The following is a 25579-nucleotide window of genomic DNA, read 5'->3' as shown; positions in this document are numbered from 1 at the left end:
GGGGAAAGGGACAAAGACACGGTGTTGTTGTGACATGCTACCACAGATCAGATATGGACCTCGGCCCTCCTGCTATCTAAACTGCCTTTGTCACCACACTGCCTGAACTTTTAAAATGAAGCTTTCCCTGATACAAAATATAAGTTATGTCGTGATTTCTATTAATTTTACTCTGCTTTGCTATCCCAGTCAAGTTACCCCTCAGTTTCAACTTGTAGAAAATTTGCAGCATGTCCAAAAGTTTCACAAAGTTTAGAAAGGATATCTAAAGCCTCACATAATATTCTTACCACAACAGTTTCACCAGTGCAGAAAGAAAAGCAGAGAGATTAGTGACTTGCCTATGATTACTGAGCTCATGAAAGATTAAACAGGAGACAGAATGTGTTGCATGCTATCTATAAAGTACATGTCTCTTTTGGGGCCTAGCCTGTTTACAAGAACTTCTAACCGACAAATGTTAATTTTCTTCTCCCAAGTAAACAGATTGATAAGATTATCAAGTCAAAAGACAAAGCAATGTTGCAGCTGTGCAAACAAACACACATCTTCCTGAAATGCTGGGCTGGGAAGTCTGAAAGGATGGGACTGGACTAGAGGTAATTTGTAGGGAAAATGTTCATGTGCCTCAGAAACCAAAAGATTACAAAGGTATTTGACCTTGTTCACAGTAATAGCAAACATAGAGCTGGTAGGTGATCAGCAATAAGCCCATACAACATAGACAGGGTTATGCAGCAGTATTCAGGTTAGATCAGAACAAAATACAATGGCTAGTTATTTTTGTCACATGTTAGCATTAAATTAATGTTAAGTCTGTGCTGCTCTGCATGGCAATATATGCAAATAAATAGCAGAAAGGTATTTTTCCTTCTCTTCATATACAGGCATTTCTGTGTATACAGAAACCTGATGGGCTGCTTGTAACCTGATGATAATCTTTTCACAAAAACAATACTTTAGGATGAATTATCAATGATCACCAGGTGATTGTTTTGAAATAAGACAGTACATTAAGATGCGAAGCACAGACAGGATTGAAAGAAAACAATGGGAAAAAATAATCTACCTAACACATTAGTGGGTTGTTGAACTCTTGGGGATAGCAACATTGTACTCAGCCACCTGGAGAAAATAATTCATAATGTAAAATGGCAAACCTGTGAATACCACAAAAGAGAAGTGTCCAGGTTTAGCCATTTAATTGGTCTCTTTTTTATAGTTGTAGAAGAAACGTCTCTCATTTCAGAATGTTTGTTTCTGTTCACTTACAAGGAATGCTACACTGGGAAATATTCTGAAAAACTGTGCAGTATCTAAATAGGATTTCAGATATATCTAAATAGGATTTCAAAATAGCATTTCAGTGCCTTTCCTCAGAAATTATTTTTACACTTGGAAATAGTAAGTGTTTTTGCTCATTTTAAGACAGGGAAATGAACAAGAAAAAATGCTCATGTAAGTTAGACTGTACCTCTGCTGCAGAGAGTGACCAGTCATAGCTATAACTCCACATTTACAAAAATGGTTGCACATTCTACACCAACCTTTATCATTCTTCCTGATCTGTACTAATTTACCATACTTGTGTCCATCAACAACCGCTCAAGTCCCTCCCAGCCTTTAAGTGTGAAAGTGAACTTAGCTGCCTATAAACTCAGTACCTCTGTGACTATAATGTCCAAAAGTTTTATCATTTACTGACTGGTTCTATTGATGCCATTAATGTTTTTGCTTGATAAAGAAGACAGTGGATATTATTACTTATATATTCAATTGGGAATGAAAAGCAATGCTTAAACAGCTGTCCTGATAATCAGACATAATGGAACATTACACCAGAATAAAATGAGTGTCCTTTTCAGCAACTCCTTTTTAAAGAGCAAATACTTAGCCCTTTAGAGAAACAAAAAATAATTATGTCTAGAGAAATATGTATATATTGAGTCCTATCCCCAAACCTAACCTTCCTTAGGACAACTCTTCATTGAAGACAAAGTTATGAATGTGCTTTCTGGTGATTTATCCTAAAGCTACCAAGACTGGAAAGTACAGCCTGGTGGAATGGGCTACCATCACACACTATGGAAAAGGCAATGCAGAACTCAGGCCTTCAGCACCATCTGAGATGCCAGGCAGGTGTCACTGCTGTGCCAAACCCTGTGCTGCCATGGCCACACTGCCACTGGCTCCCACCAAGCTAAGGGACAGCCAAGACATGAAAGCCTGTGCGAACAGGGGTCCTGCTGCCTGCAGCATTGGCCCCAGGCCAGGCACACCCACCAGCGTGGCAGACCTGACGTGGCTCTGCTTTGGGGAAGAAAGATGGACCATAGCACCACGTGTAAATCATTGATGGAATTGTTAATCCTATTGAATTAGGGAACAGATAATAGATAATGTATTAGGTAATAGATAATTAGAAGTGGGGACTCATAGAACAACAGATCTCAGCCAGAAGATCCTACACTGAGCTTGCCGAGCAGGCCATGAAAATGAGTCCTTTGGAATCAAACACGAAGTGGCAAACATAATCAGCATGGCACAAAGTTATTCTAGAGTCATTCTGCAGTAAACAAAGTGTCAAAAACATGTGGTTTTGGTTTGCTGTTTCATTTCCACACCTAGAGAATGTGAGTTTTTAAACTACTGCATAGAAATGTGCTGTATATAACAAAACAGACTTTTCCATAAATAAAAACCACCTTACTGTGTTGGTTTGGGATTTTTAATTTTTAGCCAATGCAATAGTAATAATCTAATGATATATAGCAAGGACTGAGAATTGTTTTGGCAAGAAAACCAATGTAAAAGTAAATAATTTTAGAAATATAATGCGAAAAAAAGATCATCAAATCATTACCTTGTTTCTTTTTTCTCAGTTGTACATAAAGGTATTTCCCATCAAATGATTTTTGTTGGGACAGATGTCACTGAAATATTATTTGATTATTACAGCTTCAGGATGTTTTACGATTAAAACTGGGAAAGTTAATTGATCCTTTCAATAAATCTGAATGTCTTAATACACAATATTTTTTAAAGGTTCTGTTTATACCTTGTCTGAGTTACAGTCTCAGCATCTGCTAGCTGCCTACCAAGGAAACATCTACTAAATGAAATTAAATTCTCTTTCTTGCTGGACGAAGTTCATATACCTCATATTCATTCATTAACTGCTCCTAATTACGCTTTATTCTGCTGCTGAGGTGTACTTTTAATCTTGTATCTGACAATTTTCTTTAGGAAATGGATTACAGTAGTGTATTGCACATTAGTGTTCCTGTAACTCCAGCACAGAAGACCAAAGGAACCATATTGCTTGTCTGACAGAAACCATGATGGCACTTCAGTTTTGCATTTGTTTCTTAAATTGCCGTTCTATACAAGGCAGCTTTTGAAGTGTTCCTTTGCTGACTCTCAAGAGTAAAATTGCACTTTTACTGAGCAAATATTGATTTTTTCAAAAGTATTCAGTTCTTCTATGTCATATACTCCAACTGTAAAATACAACTATTTTTACAGGTCTTGTGCTGTTAAAGTTGCCCCAAGGCATCACATCTTCATATATTTCATGTACTTCCTTCCTTTCTTCCTCCAAATTTCACGTTCATTTTTTCTAAATGTCATTTTTTTCTAAATACAGTGGTATGACAAGGTCAGCTATTGGACTGAAAAACCAAGTGCTATCCCCCATCATATCTGAAAAACAGACACCATTTTGCATCCCTCCCAAGTGCTGTCCCTATGTCCTGTGCTGTAGGATTTGCACCATCTGACTGCACATTGACAGGAAACTGCAGACCCCTGGTTGGATCAGCATGGCCACTGATTTTGACCATTGTTTCCAGCAACATTCCTGTGTGCTCCGATATGCCTCAGCAGAAAACATGAATACAAGGACAGTAATGAGCATTACATCTCCCCTGAGTTGAACAATTAGGTGGTCCAGGGTATGGTGAAATGTACCTGCACACCATAAAGATTAACAAAAGGATTCTTTCAGATTCCTTTTTTTTTCCTTTTTTAAATACCAGCCTCAACAGTAGGAAAATTATCTCCCGAGTTTCTCCAGGCTGGAAATACAAGTCTCTGTTGTTGGAATAGGGTTAAATTTTCATTTCCACTCCAATAAAGACTCATATAATAAAGGAAAAATTCTGGACTTTATGACCCATTAAGCAGACCCAACCTCTTCACTCTGTTTCAAAAATGGGAAGTCTACTGAAAGCAGACAGATTGATTAAAAGCTGCTTTTGCAATTTTAATAGTAAGATGGTTTTGTCCTATTTTGTAGTGTTGAATAATAAGAATAATTTCATTATTACGGCTTCTATCAAACAAGTATTCCAAAGTTTCTAACAGCATTTTTATCAGTGTTAGTAGAATAATCAGCTGCAGAGCCTAACAAAAGGACAGTTAGGTGTTAGTGCCTTTGCCTTCAACTTCAAGAGATTACTGTCCTTTAGTGACAAATTCATAATTATTAAAGCTGAAATGCAAGTATCTACTCTGCTTCCTAATACAACAACCTCTGCAAACATTTTGACCTCTTTGTGAACTTCCAGCAAATGGATGACAGGATACATAGAGCTGCAACTCATCTAACACTGATGCTCTTATTTCTGCTAAGAAATTGGTTTGGAACTTCCAGTTCAAAGGGTGTTTTATGTTGCTTTACTCTATTGTTACCAGTCTTCCATCTTGGACTATACAATCATGCAGTTGTCCAGGCAATTGACATTGTCAGTGATTTATAAATGTCTTTCTATTTTATTATCTTTTCTTTTTATAGTCTACTATTTAGGTTTATTGGCTAGCATTTACATAGAAACATACAAATCTGGTCAATGTTTTTAGTGATGGAAATGTTAGGAAGATGTTTCAGACAATTGTCTATTGTGCTACTACCAGAAGATTAAAGAACCATTTTGTACTGTTTCAATGGTTCTTTGACTCACTAACAAAAGCTCTCAAGTAGCCAGAGCACAGCAATTTGAAATGTTCCATACCTCTCAGTGTGAATTCACAATCTTTAAAGGCATTGCAAATTTCAGTTATTACCACACATCATTTGAATAAATGTTACTGGATTGATGATTCTTTCTAAAACTTTTGTTAATGGCTGCCGAATGAAGTCTGCCATTAAATATAAACCCAAATACTAACTAATAATTACAACAATAACATTAGATTTATATAAAGTAAAAAATTCAAACATTTTTGCAAAATACCATATACAAATGAGTACATACAATGTATGTTTATCTTTAGGTTGCATACACACAAACTCAAGATGAAGGCTATGATTAATCTGCCCTTTTATGTAATTTATACATAGTCAGCTCAGTAATCTATGCTTACATTTCTCACTCTTGTCAAAATTCATCAACACAATTGAGGTACTGCATGCCAGGTCTGCCTTTGCCAGTTCTGCCTTAGCTATCACATGGCACACAGCTGTCCCTCAGGAGATTAATTCTTGCACTGCTTGTATTAGATGTTAGGTATATAATGAGATCCACAGTGGCCTTGGGTTTCTCAATAAGGAGCTACAGCCAGTCTACCTTAGACTCCTTCTTGGCAGCTGATCCTGTTCTTCTGTTTTGTAGTCCTGGATCTTATCCTATCTTCCTCCTTTTTATTTCTAATGCTTGGATCCTACTTTTTTTAACCCTATTAATTTTCTTCAATGAGTCACATTGGCATTGTTCCAACTGTTCTCCCTTCAGCCAGTTCTTGCTTTGTATTCAGCAAATACAAATTCAGCAAATACAATACTTGGATCTCCTCAGCCTGGCCCCGTGCACCTCTACCGGCATTCTTGCCTTGCAGTAACATACAGGAGACAGCTATGGTGTTGTTACTTCTGAGCAGTACAGTGCCTGGACCAGTAAATCTAGCTGGATGTACAGTGGTTCTCTATACATTCATCCATCACTCCCATTCCTTATGCAATTTTTTTTCCCCTCAGTATTTAAAACATTCCAATCCACTTCTACCTTCAATTAAAATAACTGACTGTAATCTGCTTTGCAAAACCCACCTTCTAAACCATCTGAATTTCCAATAAACTTAGACCACCAATTAGAACATCAATAAAAAGGAACATTGATACTTCTATTGAATATGTGAAAAAAACTTTCTTCAGAAAATGTTCACATCCTTCCCTTTGTAGTGTGGTGTCATCTATTTATCAATTTCACTAACCAATACTCACATATGAGTCTTACAAAGGAGTTTCTAAGACCTGATTTCACTATGGAACTAAGTAATGCTGCAAATAACATCCTACTGCTAAATTAAGGAAAGCAAACAACAATGAAAAAGATCGATGCAGCAGTGGGCCTTGGCAGGAGAGAAGGGCAGTGTTGGCTGTACTGACCTGATCACAAGTATAACGAGGAGAGATTATTCCCCTCTATTCAGCAGTCATTAGCCTGCATCTAGAATATTTGAGACCCAAAGACTTTGAGATCCAAAGTGAAACACTGATATCGAAAATCTAAATTAGGTTTATTGGAAGGCCACCAAGTTGGCTGGGGGAGCTGGGTTTGTTCTCACTGAAGCAGTGATGGCTATGGGAGTACCTAACAGCTGTTTATCAGATCATACAGGGGAGAACATAAAAAAGACAGAGCCAAGAAATTCACAGCAGCTCTGACTGGTGTAAGTTTTTACCATAGGTACAGTGAAGTAATGAACAATGTATTTTTTTACAATAGGTACAGTGAAGTAATGGATCAAGCTACCCAGAGAAGTTGTGCAGTTTTCATCCTTGAATGTTTTCAAGACCTGACCAGCTAAAGCCCTGAGAAACCTGTATTAGTGTCACGCTGACCTTGCTTCAGGTTCCTGTTAAGGGTTGGACTAGATAGCTCTTGAGGTCCTCTCCAGTCCAAATTACTCTGTCATCCTCTGGGTCAGGATGATCCAGGAGTTGAAGTTGAAACTGCAAGGGCAGAAGTACTACAGAAGTCACCAATGTATCAGTGCGTAGGGGCAACTGGAAATCTGGAGGGAAGTAGTCCAGAGGCAAAACAATCACTAGCTTCACATATGTTGGCATATGGTGCAATTTTTTTAAGAACTTCAAAAGTGGACAATGTTATATAAATACAGGAGAGCACTAGAAAATATCTTGGCATTACTTCAAGTGAACTTATAGACCTTGTAAATATTTGGTAAAGCAGGAAGCAGTAAGGCAGCTTTTAAGTATTTGGGTCTTTAAGTGGGCTTGAAAATTAGCTTGTCAACAAGTTTGTCTTCCTACAAAAGAGTAAGTTCCTGCAGTAATTTTCAAACACCAGGTAGCTTTTTCTCTGAGCATTTTTTTCATACAATATGGCTTTTGGAATATCAAGACAACCTCTAATTTCGACTGCACTAATATTTGTTCTGAAATCAACCTGTCATTGATGCAGAATTCATTCACAAAGATACTCTCATCTAGTGTAGGCAACTATATGTTACTATTTAATCTTATTTTAAGTCAGGACCATATTTAGAAAAATTTGAAAGGAGAGAGGACTGCAAAGTTTCTGCTGAAATATATAAAGTTGCCACATTATTCCAGAGTGTTCAAAAATCAGAAAGACATTGTTTAAAATGACTTTTTTTTTTTTTTTTTAAAAACACGGTGGGTGAAAAACTGTTGTTTAAGATAAAGTAAAAGACAAATAAATCTAGAGAGGAATAATTAAAAGCATCACCACAAAAAATTCTTAAAAGGCAATCTGTGTTATATGTTGGAGTGAAAATATGGGGTTTATGATCACCAAGCAGGTGTCTCCTAATATCCCATCAAAAGCTACCTTAAAATCATTACACATAGAGGGAGCATCTACATCAAATCATAGACATAATTGAAACAGGACTCTGGGATGTGACATCACAGCTACACCATGGACCCCTTTGGTGGTATGCCTCATCTACTAGATAACCAGACATCATCTTTAAAAGTGAAGCTAACTGCTTTCTATTATTTACCAAGGTAACTGAGATGTTTAGGAGGGGTTTTGACAGCTGGAATAATAAAGTGGATTGACAGATTAATTGAGGCAATTGAGCAGGTCTAGGGTGAAACAGCTGTAATTGACTACATAAACTGGAAGGAGTGGAAAATCTTGTGCGTCCTTTGGATGAACTTCATCTTGTTACAAGAGCTGATGCAATGTATCAAGTTATAAGTGAACCACAGAATGCATTTCTCTAACCAGAATATTCCCAACAGTTTTTGAACAAAAGCCAAGATCTTGAATAAACAAGATTCTACATAATATGAAGGTGAATAAATAAGAGCTTCAAAAGAAGAACACTGCAATCATAATTAAGGTTAGAAGGGTATCCAACAATCAGTCCCCTTTTTCCAATGTGAAGAGAATTCAGGAAAGTATACAAAATAGAAAATAATACAAAGCCCTTGCAATTATTTCTTTGAAATATTTACTATCCAATTTTCTTCTCATATTGCTGATCTCCACCAGAATTTTAACTGTTTTTTAAAACAGGGCAGTCAGTCACCAAGTTTCACTTTAGAGAAATGGGTCCACAGTCTGGCTGTGTGATGGCAGGTAATAAACTCTAATGTACATCTTCTCACACTCCCCAGGATCTTTTGGACTGCCATACATTAAGTAGTCTGTCTTACACAGAAGGAAGAAAATTTATTTTAAATAGACACCAGCAATCTTTTAGTAACCCACAGCACCATGTCAAGACTCCTGAAGATGCATCATCATGGACAGAGTTCACTGTAAAAAGTCTGGGCTGTTCAAGTCAGGGCAGTTGCAAAACACAGGTATCCAGGGACTTCCCAATTTACTGTGCAATAACATTTAATAGTATCTACAGAACTTTATCTCCTGGTGAAATTCAGCATGTTTGTAGGACAGGCTGGTGAGCCTGCATTTGCTCAATGGCTCCAGTTTGAGTGGTAACTCTGCTCTTTCTGTGCCTTATTTGCCTTCTAAAACTAGTACATCCTACTCACATTGGATAAATTGAATCAAAGCATGGTTCCTGTATGTTTCCATTCCTCAAATTGTTTCACATGCCATTTCTGCCACTGCTGCAATCAAAATCTTTTGCTCTTCATGTGGTCCTGGCATCCAGTCAACAGCTTATTTTTTAAAGAAAGTAACAAGGCAGAATTACTATTTAAAAAAAAAAATCTTTTTTCTATGATTGTTCTACCTAATTCGGGCTTCTTTGAGATGTTACTTTGCAAATGCAAACTAGGAAATCAAATAATATGCAGTTTATGCATTTTTTAATACATTAACCTGGATTTTAAATCAGTCCTTTGGTCTTAAGAAAACAAATACAAATAAAATAAAAAGATGGCAAGGCAACCATCTTTTTGTATCACAGAATTTGCTTCATTACTCTTTATTTCAACCCAAAAGGCTGTTAAGAATTTTAGCATACCTGATGGCTTAAGAACAGAAATACTTCCCCTTAATCCTACCTTCACTATGTAACATTTAATATAAATTTGTCCTGGGACACAGCACCTTCAAAAGAATTCATGCTGAAGAGAACAGCTGGATTGACACATGGCCATCTGGTGAGTGCTTATTCCTGTAAGCAGAAGTGCCTAAGGCCACAATTGTTCAAGAACAGGATATAAATATATCTTTATACATCTATCATTCCACTTTCCAAGTCCTTAAATCCATACATATCAGAGGATAGCCTGCAAAATTAAGCACGATTTGAGGGGATGTCACATAATCTTTTTTCTTAATCTTTTGTTTTCACTGATTATTAGGATACATCTTGGAAAATCCCTACACAATGAGAAAACATAAGCTCAGCTGGTAACTTTCCCGAATTTTTTCGGCTGATTCATGTCAAGCTAAAGGAGAAACAAACCTGCAAAATGTAGATACCACCATCTCCTTATCAATCCATAAACAAAGTAAACTGCTTAGAAAACATTATTTTCTCCAAAACATAGTGCCTCAGCAGCTTTACTCTTGTTTTATTGCAACTAGCGACAAAAAAGGCTGCAGGGAGATCCTGAGCAAGCATACTGCTCCTACAGATCTGAAAACCTGCACTCTCCTTTTCTGCCAGTCATGAACTGAGGGAGTAATTAGAAAACATTAACTACTTATGTCTCCCATATCTCATTTTAAATATTATGATTTACCTTTGCTTTCTTCTAAGGTTAATCTGAGTTCACTTTTACTGAAAACAAGCAACAGCTATTAATATATTTACAATTTCATCTTCACCACAGAAACCACTTAAACAGTAGGGCAATAATATGTAACATTTGTAGAAAAGAAACTATTAAAAACTATCAATTGAAACTGCATGAGGAATTTAGTTTATTTTGCAAGACAGGTACTTATATTGGAACTATTCTGAGATCAAAACTTCTGTAAACATTTTTGAAGATCATTAATGTCTGTGAATTCTTAGAATAACTTCAGATCTTGAAGTTATTTTCATTTTATAAACACTTCCTCAGCATAGAATTAGCATAATATTTCACAAATTTATGTGACTAGAAAGTAGCTAAAATGAGGGAAGGGAAACATTTTATTCTGCCTCCAAAATATTATCCAATCTACTTCTTTACAGTTCTTCAAACTGAGAGTAAGACTGTTGCCCAGAAGTGAATTTATTTCTCTTACTTACAGAACACTATGTAACAGTGTTTTGAATTTTTTAATAGAAAACCATATGTTAATTAAAGTTCAGATATTATTAATTAGCCATTTGTTTTGGATTAAACTGCAGAACTATGCAAATCATTAGCATTGTTTTTTACATGATGGCATATGTCACTCAAGAGAGAGCAGAAACAGAATTATGCATCCTGGTTCTCTGAAGTTAATGTATCTAAGATACCCTATATGATGCAACAAATATAACATCCTTCAAGGATTTTAAACAATTTGAAGAAAAAAAATATATACCAGAGTAATTTTACTGTGATAGAACAAGCAGAACCTCAGACAAAATTGTCTTATTTCCTGCTATTATTCACTGACTCCAGAATGTCAGTGAAATCTCTGGTAAAACAATGATTTCCATCAGCAGAAGGAGGATAATATGCCTCCTGATAAATTACTAAAGAAAATATTCTGCTTCCTAGCACTAAACAATGCTAGTTACTGTAAGCAAAGCCTTTAGTTCCCAGAAACAATAGTAAAAAATACCACAGGTTAGAAAGGACACAGGTAATTTCATGTCTTTGTAACAATCTCGAATGAATGTTGCTGAAAGCATTGAGGCTTTACAAAAACCTCCCTATGCTGAGACTCCATGGTCCTGACCCTACTTTGATTAGCTCCATTGTGCAGAACCACCTTTTTCAGAATAATGGCTGTGTGCGACATCTCCCTAAATGCTTCATATGAACTACTGCAGTACAGACACTTGAAGCCACAGCTATATTCATTAAAAAAAAAAAAAAACAAAAAAAAAAAAAAAACCAAAAAAAAAAAAAAAAACCACCCCAAAAAAAACTGTAAGAGTTTAGGTAGTTAAGGTACTTAATAAAATAATAATCAAAAATCCACAGAAAAATCTGATAGATGCACATAGCATTCTTTCTTGTGTAACAGCTGGCAAAAAAAAATCCTTGAAACCACAAACCTATTGTTTGGAAAAAAGTTGATAAACTGGTTCAATTTTCACGGATAATTTTGGGGTTGCTATCAAAGAAAATCAGCCTATTTAATTAAGAGGAGCACTTCCAGATATGAAGAAAGCATCCACACTACTAAAACATTATTTATAGCCAGAGTTACAATGATAACAGTAAACTGTGGGCAAATTGTCCCTCTAAGGTGTGCTCAGCTAAACCACAGGGAGCAGCTGTCCAGGGCCTGTCCCAGAAGCACCTCCTGGAGCTGGGCAGGGTGGTAGAGATGTGAGATGAGGGGGCAGCCAGAATTCCTGCCCCTAAATCTGACAGTGCTCTGTCCCTTCTGAGCCACCCTCTGTGAAGCAAACAAAGGTCCTGCTTCTTCAGCTTGGAGAAGAGAAGGATCCAGGAAGACCTCATTGAAGCCTTCAGTAAAAAAAGACAGAAAAGGATTTTTCTACAAGAGCCTGTAGTGATAGAATGAGGGGTAATCGCTTTAAACTGAAAGAGTGAATGTTAGGAAGAAATTCTTTACTGTAATGGTAGTGAGGCACTGGAAGAGGTTGTCCAGAGAAATTGTGGATGCCCCATGTTGGAAGTGATGAAGACATGGCTGGATGGAGCTTTGAGCAGCCTGGTCTAGTGGAAGGTGTCCCTGCCCATAGCAGAGGAATAGGAAGCAGGTGATCTTAAGGTCCCTTCCAACTCAGGCCATTCTAAGATTCTATGGTTCATTTTGAATCCTACACATTAAAGCAAGTCTCACGCAAGCCCTGCACTGAGACTTCAGGTCTGTCCTTTCTAAGCGTGTGCCGCACTTTCCTCAATTTTTCAAGGTCAGTAATCCAGCAAACCGATCTAGCAAAAACCTCTTTCCATCATGGAGCCACTGCTCTAGACCTGTATTTCATATGTCAAAAATTACTTTTTTTGTACATATTTGCATGGCACAGCATTAAGTAGCACAAATTGGTGTGATACATGTTATCACAGATTATCATTCTCATTTCTTAGAGTTCCCTGATTGTTGCAGCAATTCAATTAATTTCATATATTCTCTATTTTTGAATGTCACACCTTGACACCCAGATATTTAGTACATATTTCCCAGTTAATTTTTTCTTATTTTTCTGTAGATTTTCTCACTTATTATCAACATTACATCCGTTTCAGAAAAACTTAAATTAATTCAAGCATAGTCAGTATTTTGCACAGTAATTGTCACTTAGTTCAATAGCATCTTGGAACTTTACAGCTTAAATTCAGATAAAAACTGTACACTGAAATATTTGAATTTACTATGAAAAGACAGCCACTCTAACCAAAAGACTAACAGTTCAGCAATCACTTGTCTACACAAAGCTACTCAGAAAGGAAAATGTATTCTATTATAAAAACAATAAAAGGATTTAAGACAAATTGCAGTGATTGCTCTAGATAGAAGTTGATCAAAATATCATCCAGGTGAGTTTAAAATGTGATTATTAATGAAATGGTTACAATGATCAACTGAAACTTGCTTTTACAGAGAGCTTTTGATATAAATTTTGCTGTATATTTGATATATATGTACTTGCTAAATTGTTTTTTGAAAATACTTGCTTTTTGTAAAAGAATATTTAACTCATTGCTATAAAACACAAGACTGTTACACTCAGAATTTCTGCTTTTTTTAATGGAAATCCAATTCTCTGCTATTGAAAACTCCTTTTTTCTCCTGCTAGATTCCTATAACTAATGAAAACTCAGAGCCAAAATAGACTGATTGTTGTTTTTTACTTTTGGAGTAATTTTTTCTCTTTGAGATTCATTGTAAAATTATATGGTTCTTTAAAAACATTCTATAATGTATTTAACCTCTTCCTTCTAAACATGATTAACAATAGAAGCTTATACAAAACACAAGAAAATGTGTGACAACAGAAAGTACCGGTCAATAGCTAAAGACAGACAGTGTCAGTCTCCTTTCAGATGTTTAAATTTCAGCCCAAATCACCATATGTGAATGCAGTATTTTTCTTAACCACAGTACATTTAAAAATACCCTGAATTTCTGATAGAGAGATGGATACTCAAGATTAAAAAACAATAAATTACAAAATTATCAAAGCCAAAATAAGTAAAAAGACTACTTGAAGTTAATGAAAAAGAAAAATAACAGCAAGAGAAATCCTTTCTAACAGTTTTCACATCTTTTACTGAAGAGGAAAATAATTTAAATCACACAACCCACATCTATATTCAAAGTCACTAAATTAATTCTAACACAGCAGCATAATGTAGTTTGATAAAAACCGAAATTAAAGAAGAGGTATTTTCTACATTCCCATGTATATAGAGTTCAGTTCAGGAATTCTGAATGTATTTCATCTAGATATATTTTTAAGTCTTATAATTGAGCTTTAAATCCTGTACTTATAGGAACCACAACCTCCATTTCAGCAATTCATTAAAAATATATATATTAAAATACAAGGAGATACTAAATTGAAAATAAAAATGCTACCAGCACTATGGGCCAGAGAGACTCTCTGCCACCGACCAGCAAAATTCCTAACAAATCACACACGCATTGAGTGATTGATTAGACAGCCTGAGCACTCACAGGCTGTTGGCAGTGACAGGACCTGTCCTTCCAGACCAGCTGGTTGACCTACCAAGTTTCTGGCCCAAAGTACAATACTCATTAGTCCATAGGAAAGCAGAAAAGCCATGGAACAGGAAACAAGTAAAATGTTTCCTCACCTGGGAAATCCTTAGTTGGTCTAATTGGCATTTGGTTTATTTACTGAAGATAAGAGTTTATTGAGGTGCAGGTGGGCAATGGGAAGATGCAGAGAATAACTCTGTTATTCCCATTTTTAAGTCTATCAAATTCTACTGGTTAGGCCCTTAGCTGTGTGTGCCTTCCACAGAAATACATTGCACTGGATACTTTTGTGTGACCTTATTAGTTAGTCTTTGCTAACTAGACCTTATTGTTAGTCTTTGCTTTCTTAATTATTGTCCAGCACAGCTCCATTTGAATTATTTTGTTTCTCCAAGTTTTATCCAGATATTTAAATTTTTAAAATTTAAACTGGTATGTTAAAAAGAAGTATATGAAAAACAATTTTTGAACTGTTTTGAGGGCACATGGATATCTAAATAGCCTCCATTGTGTATTTAGCATTTTGAATATTTCTAATTACATCCGTAACAGCATCAGCTGTAAGAAAAAATATAGATTAAAGAGGTATAATTATAATTATTATAAATTATCAAATTATTACTGAGCATCTTCTGATCCTCTGAGAACTCTAAACCAGTTGTCAATATAAAATCCATATAAATCTAATACAGCTGATATACAGCAAAATATCAAAGTCCCCAACATCCCTTCAGTTGAATGTTTGTTTAAAGCCCTTCTCCACAAGGGTTTCAAGAAGAAAGGTGGCTTCTGCTGGCACTCTCTGCTGTTCTGTGTACTTCTCTGCTTTGATTATTAAGGACGAGTCAAAGGGATTCCCAAAACACCATTAAATTAAATATTTCAATCAACAGCACAGGTCAAAGGATTCTACATGGAACTGTACTCATGGCACAACCACTTACTGCAGGTTTCAGAGGAAAAAGGCAGCTCTTGGCAGCACTTAGGCACTTTACAAGACCTTACAATTAAGATCTGCTTCTGAGGCATTCAAATTGAGCCTCTTCTGCCTCCAGATCTTACCTTTTTCACATTCTCTCACACAGAAATCCCATAAGGTTGTGCTTGATTCATTGCTGAATCAAAGTGTCTCATTCTGAAGAAATGCAGCTGTTCTGTGTCCTCATGCTGCATATACACTACTCAAAAGTCTAAAGACAATGCTTGACAGGTTTTCCAAAGCTTAATTTGTCTTGGTGCTGTTATCAGGCCAGAGCATCACAAAGTAGCATGCCTTATAGTGCTATTCTCCTACACCGAACACAGGGAATTATGCTTGTATCTGAAACTTGAATTTGGTTACTGATTATCAGGAATTGCAGCTTTACAGACATCTGATGATGCAAAATGTTTGTCTTATCATGAATATGAATGATTAAAGGCATATTTAGGAAATCCTCTTTGATGTTCTGTATTATTCTGTAATGTACTCTTTTTAACATTTGGCTAAATAAGCTTGTTCAGAAAAAATAAATCAGTTTTTATCTGCTTTTTTACCTCTTCTTCCCAACTTTATTTCTTCTTATTCTCACATACTCTATTACTAATTACTACATTACTGACTATTTCTAATTGCTACATTATGTAACTGGATTTCTCTGCCTTTTTGCAGGTCATTATTTTTTTTCCCAATAAAACAAATAAAATTAGTCTCAAGATACTTAGAGGTTTAAATGGATGTCAGCTAGTTGCCAGTCCCTGTTTTACCTTTGTTCCTGAAGAAAGCCATAGTTTTTCACTCCTGCAACTTCTACATGAATCCAGCTCCCTTCAGTTTGACATCAGTGATCAGACTTCTCTGTAGTGGCTAATATTAACCTGAGTTAATGGAATTCTCTCTGGATTCTACACTGATTTCATACTGATTGCAAAGATTTCTAGGGTTCTATATACCGGAAGTATCTTCTCTTTTTTTTCCACAGTAGAAACAAAGCTTTTTAACTCTCCTCAGCTGATCCACTGTGCATGTTCATGGCACAAGGAGAGAGGAATGACATGATTTCTCATACCCTTCATTCTAAATTTGTCAGCAGGAGTTCCTGAATCTGAGCACTGGTGGGAATGGCCAGGGGAAGATGCTGCTCACCAAACATAGCACTGCCAATTTTTTTCCCAAAATGCTGGGAGTATGGAGCAGGAAACAAGGCAGAGAGGTTTAGAGAGGTTTGATGAGGTACTTTGGGAGGGGACTCCAAAAGCCAGTTCTACAAAATGTGAACTATGTGAGTCCAGCATGTGGCTCTCTCAGCTCTCATCTTGGACTTTCCCTTGTCACAGCACATCTTAACAATTTAGAACTGGGAAGCTTAGTCCTTATGCAAAACAATAGTCACAGAAACATTCTTGAGGGACATTACACAAATAGGGCTGATGTTGCAGAAGCACAGCATGGTAAATAGCTAATATTGTCTCTTGTGCTCCTGAGCATATTTATTTCCATAATTCAGGTTTTCCAGTATGTCAGCCTTTACCAGCACTGTAATTCAGACTTTAGTATATATCCTATTTAGTACAAGTTTACTAGTACCCAACAAGCATAAATAAATAGTTGTTCCAATACCAGAAATTGATTTACCTAATCCTTAGTGTCTGCAATGTTTTTCTCTCATCTGCTTAGCTGTAAATATTTATATGAAAGTTAATATTTATATGAAAGTTACTTGCTTTCCGTATGTCTGTCTTGAAACCACACTTCAGCAGCTTCTGAAGGAATTTATTTCAGAAAATAAGTCTTTTGCAGACTGCTAAACTAATGTATATAAAATATTATGAAAGCAGAATGAATATTGTTCCAAAAATATTGATGCATATATAAGAATAATACAAATACAATCTTTATGAATCATTAAGAAAAAATATAAGGGAGAATCCATTTCATATTTCAGCAGCTTCTAAGAACACTGAGGTCTGGAATTGAAACTTTCCCACAAACTTCTTAATGTATGACTATGCTCCACAAAAGGGTATGTGCCTTCCTCTAAAGCCTCTAGTACTGTCTTCCAGAGGTAAAACAAAGCTAGAGAGATATAATACAAGATGCCTGTTTTAATATTTCAATATTTAATAGAACTTCTACTTTTATAACTGTTGTCTTCTCATCAAGGAAGGATATTGGATATCTTTTCTTAACTTAAAGTAATCAAGAGGGACATAAAGATGTTGTTGACCTGCTGACTTCTATTTAAAGAAAGAAATAGAACAGAAAAGGTCAAAGAATATTCTATGTGCTGGCTTTCTTGAATGTGGCTTTTGACGCTTTTCTCAGGCATAGCACTCATGGGTGCCTGCTTGTGCCAGTTGAAAAGTTTAAAATATTGAATTCCTTGTACACTGTACAGAACATTTCACTCACCATTTGACATACGTGTTTCACTTCATGATTCCATAAGAATTTTTGTAGAAACCAGGTAGATAAATTTTACTTACTTGTTTTCTGTCTCTAGATAATATAGGAATTTAATTAAGGGGAATTGAAGCAGTAAAAAAGTGAAGACAACTCTCATATGGCTTATGAGAGTTATGGTTCTCACATGGCTTTGAAACTACACAATTTTAAAAACGCATTACTTTGAATGTAGTTGAATTACTACATATATATGAATATTCAGTGTCTGGTTCCACAGGTTTCTTGACAGAATAAATATCTTATTTTCAAGTACTGAAATTACACTTAAGCAGAAGAGTAAATTAATTGTTTATTTCTGGAGACATTGTTTGATGTGTGCAATAAATAAACCACCATATTCATAAAATAATTCCATTTAAAATTTTCCTCTTTAATACATTCCAATAATACTGAAGGTAAAATTATAATTAAAAAGATAAAAGGTGTAGAGTAACGCCCAATAATAAGGTGTAGGTGAAATAGAAAAACAAGCGTAGTAAATACTTCCTTAGGTAGTCATGTTCTGTCTATGTCCTTTACAGGAGAACCAGTTTAATCTGCACCAGTCCTACTTCTGACTCAAATTTCAGTTAAGCGTTGAGGGAGTAGGAAAATCAGCAGATTAAGTCTGGTTATACATACAGTACATAAAGTTATATTTTTGTGGTACATACAATCACAACACTTACGATAAGGTCCACTCAACAGTATTATGCTCATCTCTCAAAGGTGACACCTTTCAAAGCCAACAATAAAGAAATACTTTCCCATAAGCATCAAAATAAAAGAAACAGCTAAACATGACAAATCCCTCTTACATGTTAATAAACATTCCTATTCCTTGTGCAGTTAAAACTACATTTGCAAAATACCCAAATAACCGTGCAGCACATCTACAGAGTTTTAAAGTATCTTAAGCCATTTTCACACTCTTAATTTTGTCAAATCTATTTTCAATGACAGGGCTTTCCATTTGGAAATGGACTTTACTAAAGCACTTCTATTTTCCCACAGTGAAACGCATATTCTAGAAAGCGATTATATTAAGTGTATTAGTCTACATTATCTGCAAAACTAATTATTAATATAATAAAAATTGATAATTGATGGTTGATAATTGATAATTTTGATATTTTATTTGAATTCAAATACGAAATGTCTAATTTTAAGCAGCTTTTTCAATCCTGGGAGCAAGGAAAAACAACCTGGAAATAAAAGTCTAAAGCAGACATCTCTTCCTCAGCCTGATTTTATAGGTCAGAAGTCTCGTGTTTTCCACTTAAAATGCGACCTCAATTAATGAAGTCTTTTAGAGGGCACTAAATTATTTTTGTATAATAGAAATTTAAATTGAAAGTATCTTGATTATTTTAATTAACACACTCTATATGACATGACCTGTCCCAGATAGCAGGAAATTTTGGATAGTATATTTAAAGTTATACTACTATGTAGATATTCAGATTCTTGGCAATCTGCCAGAACTGGGGTGAAAGCTTTTCTTGGTGTATAAAACACTTTTCCAAGTGCTAAAAAGCCACTATTAAACTCAGTAACACTGCATCTTCCAGTTTTCTCTGTTCAACTATGTGAAAGCCATGAACAAGTTTCAATAGCTCTCATGCCTTCCATCACTCAATAAACTTCTTTTTTCCTTCTCTTTGAGTTTTTAAATCATGGCACTGTTGTTCATTCTGATAGACAATTACACTGCTTCTTTCATTTGCTTTATCTTTCTTAAATTTTAACAATCCAGAACACTGTGTGTTAGGAGTTTTGCTGCACATTTCCAAAATTTTATTATAGACACACAAGAAAGTTTTACTGAAGAAACAACCTGGCACTCATCTATTACTTTCTAATAGGAAGTAGAATATTTCAGTTTAGCATATTTTATTGCTTTTCAAAACAAAACTCCCTTGCCTTAGAATGATAATCTTGTTCCAGCCTGGAATCTGATCCTGCTACCTGTTTGTACTTGCTCATTTTCATTTGGCGATTCCTTTCTTCTACATCCATTGCACCTGTTAAGTTAAAAACAGAAGAAAAAAAGAAAATAAGTACACAAGCAGTCATCAATTCCAAGGTTAAAATTATGCTCATGGAAGTTTTAACAGAAAGAGATGAAATTTGATTTACTTAAATTCCGTGCATATAATTTTAGCTCCTGAATTACGATTTTGTAGAAAATAAAAAAGTTGTAACAGGAGGAAAGTAGCAGATAAGTATTTCAGAACAATCTTAATAAGTATTGTATTATCTACACAATTCAACTGAAGCCAACTTTGTTAAAAAAACTCAATATAAATGAAACACAATGTTTCCACAGAATATAATGTTACAATTTTAAGAATATTCAAGAGAAATCAAGTCTTTTATTAAATAAGGAGGAATGCAAAGATAACCTGCTTACTTTTGGTAGAGATTCTAGTTCTGCATCTATTATAGTCTGACATATCAAATTAATAATCAGGTAACAACCATGGACTAGCAGATCTTCAATTTACTATGTGAGTATATTCTAAGTATGCTCAAAAAATGCAAAGAATGACTAAAGAAATCTTAAAGAGCCACCCAGTGGCATCACTGTATTATATTCTAATGAAACACAGCTTCAAGAACAATTTCAATATTCACTCTTCTTGGAAAAAATACGTGGTTAGTTTTAGTCAGGGATGGGGTCTCACTACATGAATCAGTCAGTAGCTGGTTTCAACAAACTGGTACCATAACACCACAATTTACAATGTAAAATAATAAGGAAGTAAGTGCCAAAGCTGAGGTGGAAGGCTGAGAAATAGAAAAAAAAGAGGAAGACAGCAGCTCAGAAAAGATTTTCAAACAAAATATAATTAGCTATCATACACACACAAGTTTGATTCTTTTCCACTTTAACTTGGTATAAGTCAAGAATGAATCATTATCCACTGAATGCTAAAAAGCATTCATTTTGACTGACATTTTTCTTAGACTATCCATAATTTTAATGTAAAAGTTGTCTAGGATTAAAATTTTCAGAATATCACTAATCATAAATAGAAGTTTCTGTATATTTTATGTATTGAGCGATATGGACTATATTTATGGAACTGAGATGGGATTCTTAGATTCCAGTATAGCAGGGAACTTAGATTCCAGTATACTACAGAAACATGGTTTAAACGCTAAACCTTAGATGTAGGTCATAATCTAACAGCAAAGTGGGTCTCTGCACAGAACCTGGGCCTCTCAGCTCTGTGTTTTCTTTCTTGAGAACAATAGGGGTAGTAGCAAATACTTTAAGAGCTGCCAGGTAGATGTTGTGGCACTTCATAGGAAATCTGGAAGAAGAGGAGGTAAAAGGAAGTGGGAATGCAAAAACACTAAGATGTTCTGTTCTCTATAAACACTCTGGCTTCTAGTTTTTGGATTCTAACTCTCTCTCTTTACACTCAACAACAATATGAAAGAAAAGACTTCATCAAAAATTCTAAGAGAAATTAAAATTTTAAAAAAATTAATGAGAAAGAATAAATGGTGTTATATAGGGAGAAATAAAATGAAAAAGAAAGCAGCTGATGAAATTTCTAAAATAAAATACTGATAATTTTTCTGATCATAATTTTCCTCAACCATTATAGAACCCATGGCACTGTTTGTCAATTTATCATTAAGATGAAGTGACATTTTTAGGATCTAGTTTTTAAAGCTCTATTCTTTCTTCCCTCAGAAACAAAAAACTTCACACTGGAAAATATTTTCTTTTTTCAATGGCAGAAGTATCACATGCTAATTTTGAAGTAAAATACTCCAGCCTCCTCTCAAAGAAAGAAATCATGTTTTGCTGAAATCAAAACCTTCTTGTCATTTTTCAGTAATGTAAAAAAGGAGACATTTTTCACTAGAAGGGAATTTTTTTCAATTTTTCTTACGTTTTATTATGAAATCATGGCATGCTTTCTTTATCTCCAGAAATTCGGCCAATTTTCAGGAAATTACAAGTGAAGAAATAATGATTCCTGAGCATAACTTAGAAATTTCACAATTACTTGAGAAAATATTTAATTGTTATCTATGATCAATGGGCAAACTTAAATTTCCACAAATCCAATTGCTTAAGATATGTACAAAATACATGAAAAGGTGAGCCTAAGATATAAGGCCTTGGGTGTGAGTCCTCTTCAAAACAAGCAAAATTTGTAGCTTATTTTCATCAAGAGAAAAACAAGACAGAAAAAATTTGAAAAAAAAAATTCAATTCCCATAAAATATTTTTAAAGGAAAATCTAACTTCCACTGTATTTTTGAAACTGTTGTTAACAAGTGAGTGAATTCAATTACATGCAAAAAGAGGAAAACCTGAGGGCAGTGGATAGTTCATAAAGCAGAAGTTAGTTCTGGTTCTATACTATACATGGAACTGACATGCAGAAAGAGAGTGCAGAGTTACTGTCTGCCCGGGGCTGAGCTCACTGTAACTTCAGCCAGATGCAGCTGTGACCTGCATGGCAGTAGGAAAGGTCGAGAGAGTGTCATGGCACTTCCCATTCCCCATGGTCCACCATGAAAGCATGTCACACTAAGTGGTGGGAATGCAGAGCTATCATCACCTCCACTTCCACTGGCAAATCCTCTGCTCAGCTGACACCTATGTGGAAGGGTTTAGCAGAAGCAGAAAATACTTGTAGAGAGTTCAGTAACTGTCTGTGTGCATTAGAAGCTCCAGCTTTTAACATGAGTTTGGTAACCAAGGGACAACATTGGCCCTTTCCTAAGGACTCCACTGCAGTCAGGAGCTGTTTATGGAGCATGTGTCAACAAACCAAAACTAACCCGTGTATAACTATTAGTTATCAACAGTGGTTAAAGTGCAGGAACATAAGCTTTCACAGACCTAAATCACTCAAGGGCTGACTGAGCCCTTTTGTTACTGGATCCAGAGCTGGAGCCCAGTACAACATATTTTCAGGACTATAAAGACTGGCACGAGAAAAGTTAAAGCTGCTTCTGATTTACTGAAGTACTGCCACAATGTATCAAAGTGTATGCAACCAATTGGCCAGGTAAAATTACTTCATTTCTGCTTGAACATCCTTCCAGAAATTTGCTTATAAACAGCAGTTGTGCCTCCAACAGAAATATCCAATGAGACACTCAATTTTCAGCCATATGAACTCAAAAAATTAAGACTGAAGGGAGGAACAAAGCCTGATGCTGTTCATCAGGCCTAACTGGGGTCATTTCACTGTAGGCAACATTCCGGAACTTTGATTATTTTGCTCTCTTACATTAAAACCCCATGGCCTCAAGGCTTGTTCAGTGGGGTTTTCATGGGCACAAGGCAATTCCTGGCTGACAGAGACAACTGCTGATTCATTACCAGCCATTCCCCGCATTTTCAGAAGAGAATGTGCTGAGGGAAAGCAATGCAGCTACAGAGCAAAGACTCCTGAAATATCAGAATAAGGCACAGAAGTACTGTGCAGTACAGCCCTGTAACCTCTCAGATCCAAAAGGACTGCAGTGAGAGACTGTTGTTCTAGAGCTTAGCTTGAATGACTACAGTAAATTAAACCTTAGGCCACATGAATTTCAACCTTTATGGAAATGTAACCACTAGACAATTAACTATAATTTCAATTTTAGCTATAGGATACTTTGTAACAAAAGTAGGGAAATTTCTCAAGACACAGAAAAAAGGGTGCCAGGAGGCTGTGGGAGAAAAATCAGAAAAGAATCAGGTGCTGTAAACAGGCTTGGATGAGCAGGAGTGCAATGAGAAAATGAAGCAACCTATAGAGACTATAATACCCAGCAAAAAGCAACAGGCAGAGCCCCAGCTGAGAGGCACCCAGCTTGAGCTGTTCCTACTATTGCCTATTAAAAACAGTAGAAAAAGGAACTCTGCTTGATGCTTTTATTGAAGTGGAAGCTAGGGACAAGCCCTATTGATCCACATAATTCCTTCCATGGAATGGAAGGTAGTGGTGGCTGTACAATTCCATTCCTACAATAGGACTCAGGACAGGCACTAAAATCACTGCTTCAGCTTCAAATAAAAAGTATTATTTTCATGTTTTAACTTGAAATAAGATAAGATTCAGCTACTTCACTGCTGAAGTGAAGGGCTGTAATCAGTGATTTGGTTAATACCTAACTTTTCCTAACCCTTCAGCTGCTCACTGAGTCACAGTTTTATAAGAACATAAGGAATCATTGAATTTAGCCTGGAGCTAAAGATTGTTATTTGCTCTTCAGGTCAAATACTGGCTACTCTCTACAGTAAGACTCTTCAGCCAATAGCCTGTGATCTACAGGAGAGACAAAAGGGACGACAAACTGGCCTTATCATCCAGCACAGCCTAGGGCAAATCTATCTGGTTAAAATCAAAATAAAACCATCTGAGACCTCTGCTCTTTCATTCTTTCTTTCTTTGTCTTCTCCAGTGGGATTTAATAAACCATTCTAATTCCTGGAGAGGCTGGTGATGGAGATCCTATACCAGGATCCTATACCAGTTTGGAAGAGGAGTTCATGATAAAGTGATGCTTCTGTGGCACAAAGAATTAAAGGGAATCTGGTATGGAAGAAGAGTGAAGTTTCCCTTATAATATTAGAACAGATTTAGTTTTGAATACATATGGACAAAAGAGACAGAAAATTTGGGAGGCATAGCCACTAAGGCATGGGGAAAAAACTCATGATAAGGGGACTAAAGTAACACTGATATTTTGGAAATCAGAAACTTGTAACAGAGCAGAAAAACGTGCAGGTGGGCACACTTTGTGTCTGGAGAGAGGAGGGCAGAACAGAGGTATTAAAGTGTAGCTGATTCTGGTCTCTTTCTTACCATTTCTCACCCTTAGTTGACACCCTGAAAATAGCAAAGGAAATACATTTGGGAAAGCCCTTTCTTAGGTTCCATTTCCTAGTGTTTATTTTGAAATCTGCATAATACATTAAAATTGCACTTGAATTCTTTGTTACATATTTGTTTAAACATAACAGACCAAGGAATTTAAGGGAAAAACACAAACATATTTTTAATAAGTCACCCTACCTGTATCCCCATTTTCTGGATCTGTTTTCTTTTCTTCTACAAACAAATGAAAGCAATATGCAAAGCAAAAAGAGGGGGAGAGAAAAAATGCAGAAATAATAATAAAAAGTAATATAAAAATGCATTAAAAAGGAAAACAACAACAAAAATCAACAAATTAATAGAACTTGAAGAATTTAGTCAACCAACCAAGGATGATGCTCTAAATCTAGAGGCATATTCACTGCATGCTAGTGTATACATTTGTGTATTCTTACTGAACATTTACTGAAGAGAACCCATGAATATTTTGTGCACTTCCAGAATCATTAACACACTCAAGAAAGAGAGAGAAAGGCAGGTGTCAGGTAGAGTTACTTTACAGTTTCCTTGATTGGGATGACGCAAAAATAGAAGTAAAATAATTTTGCATGTGCTGTAGGTTTTATGCAGTGCATACACAAGATACAGTCTAATGGTTCAGGCATAAAAATTGAATGTGTCAGAACGGGTTTTGGCAATTTAAATCTTCATTTAGTTCAATCAATTCTGATACAGGTTTAATAATGATACTACTGTAACTTGTCTTAGACTTAAAAATTATGAAGAACAAAAGACACTAAAATCAATACTCAGAACCCAGCTCATGCACATAAACTCAGCTGACTGATGCCAGCAAATACTCTGAATATATATCAAAGGTTGTAAATGGCTCAGGGCATTCATCTGCCACAAAAAATGAAAATACATTGGATCTAATTTAAATAATTTGGCAGCCCATAAATAATCTGAAATCCAGTTTTGGTAAATAATATGAAAGAATTTTAAATCAAATGAAATTTGCTGTAATTAGAAATATATTAAATGCTTCATTTTCAAAA

General features: G+C 35.6%; 1 protein-coding gene across 20 annotated transcripts in view; it reads right to left on the bottom strand.

Annotated features, from left to right (window-relative positions):
- RIMS2 (regulating synaptic membrane exocytosis 2) overlaps window positions 1–25579 on the bottom strand; it is a 453372-nt gene that overhangs the window by 71652 nt on the left and 356141 nt on the right. For 5 of the 20 annotated variants that reach the window (XM_066334670.1, XM_066334663.1, XM_066334697.1 and 2 more), the window contains one exon: window positions 19603–19703. The exons of 14 other annotated variants lie outside the window; for them this stretch is intronic. In XM_066334670.1, the coding sequence (XP_066190767.1) occupies window positions 19603–19703 (101 nt within the window). Of the gene's footprint in view, window positions 1–19602; window positions 19704–24719; window positions 24756–25579 lie in introns of all 20 variants that reach the window. One more of the 20 variants, XM_066334653.1, reaches the window with a different exon arrangement.

The sequence above is a fragment of the Sylvia atricapilla genome, chromosome 1 (assembly GCF_009819655.1).
Source record: "Sylvia atricapilla isolate bSylAtr1 chromosome 1, bSylAtr1.pri, whole genome shotgun sequence".
Taxonomy (NCBI): Eukaryota; Metazoa; Chordata; class Aves; order Passeriformes; family Sylviidae; genus Sylvia; species Sylvia atricapilla.
This window is presented reverse-complemented; position numbering and strand designations above follow the sequence as displayed.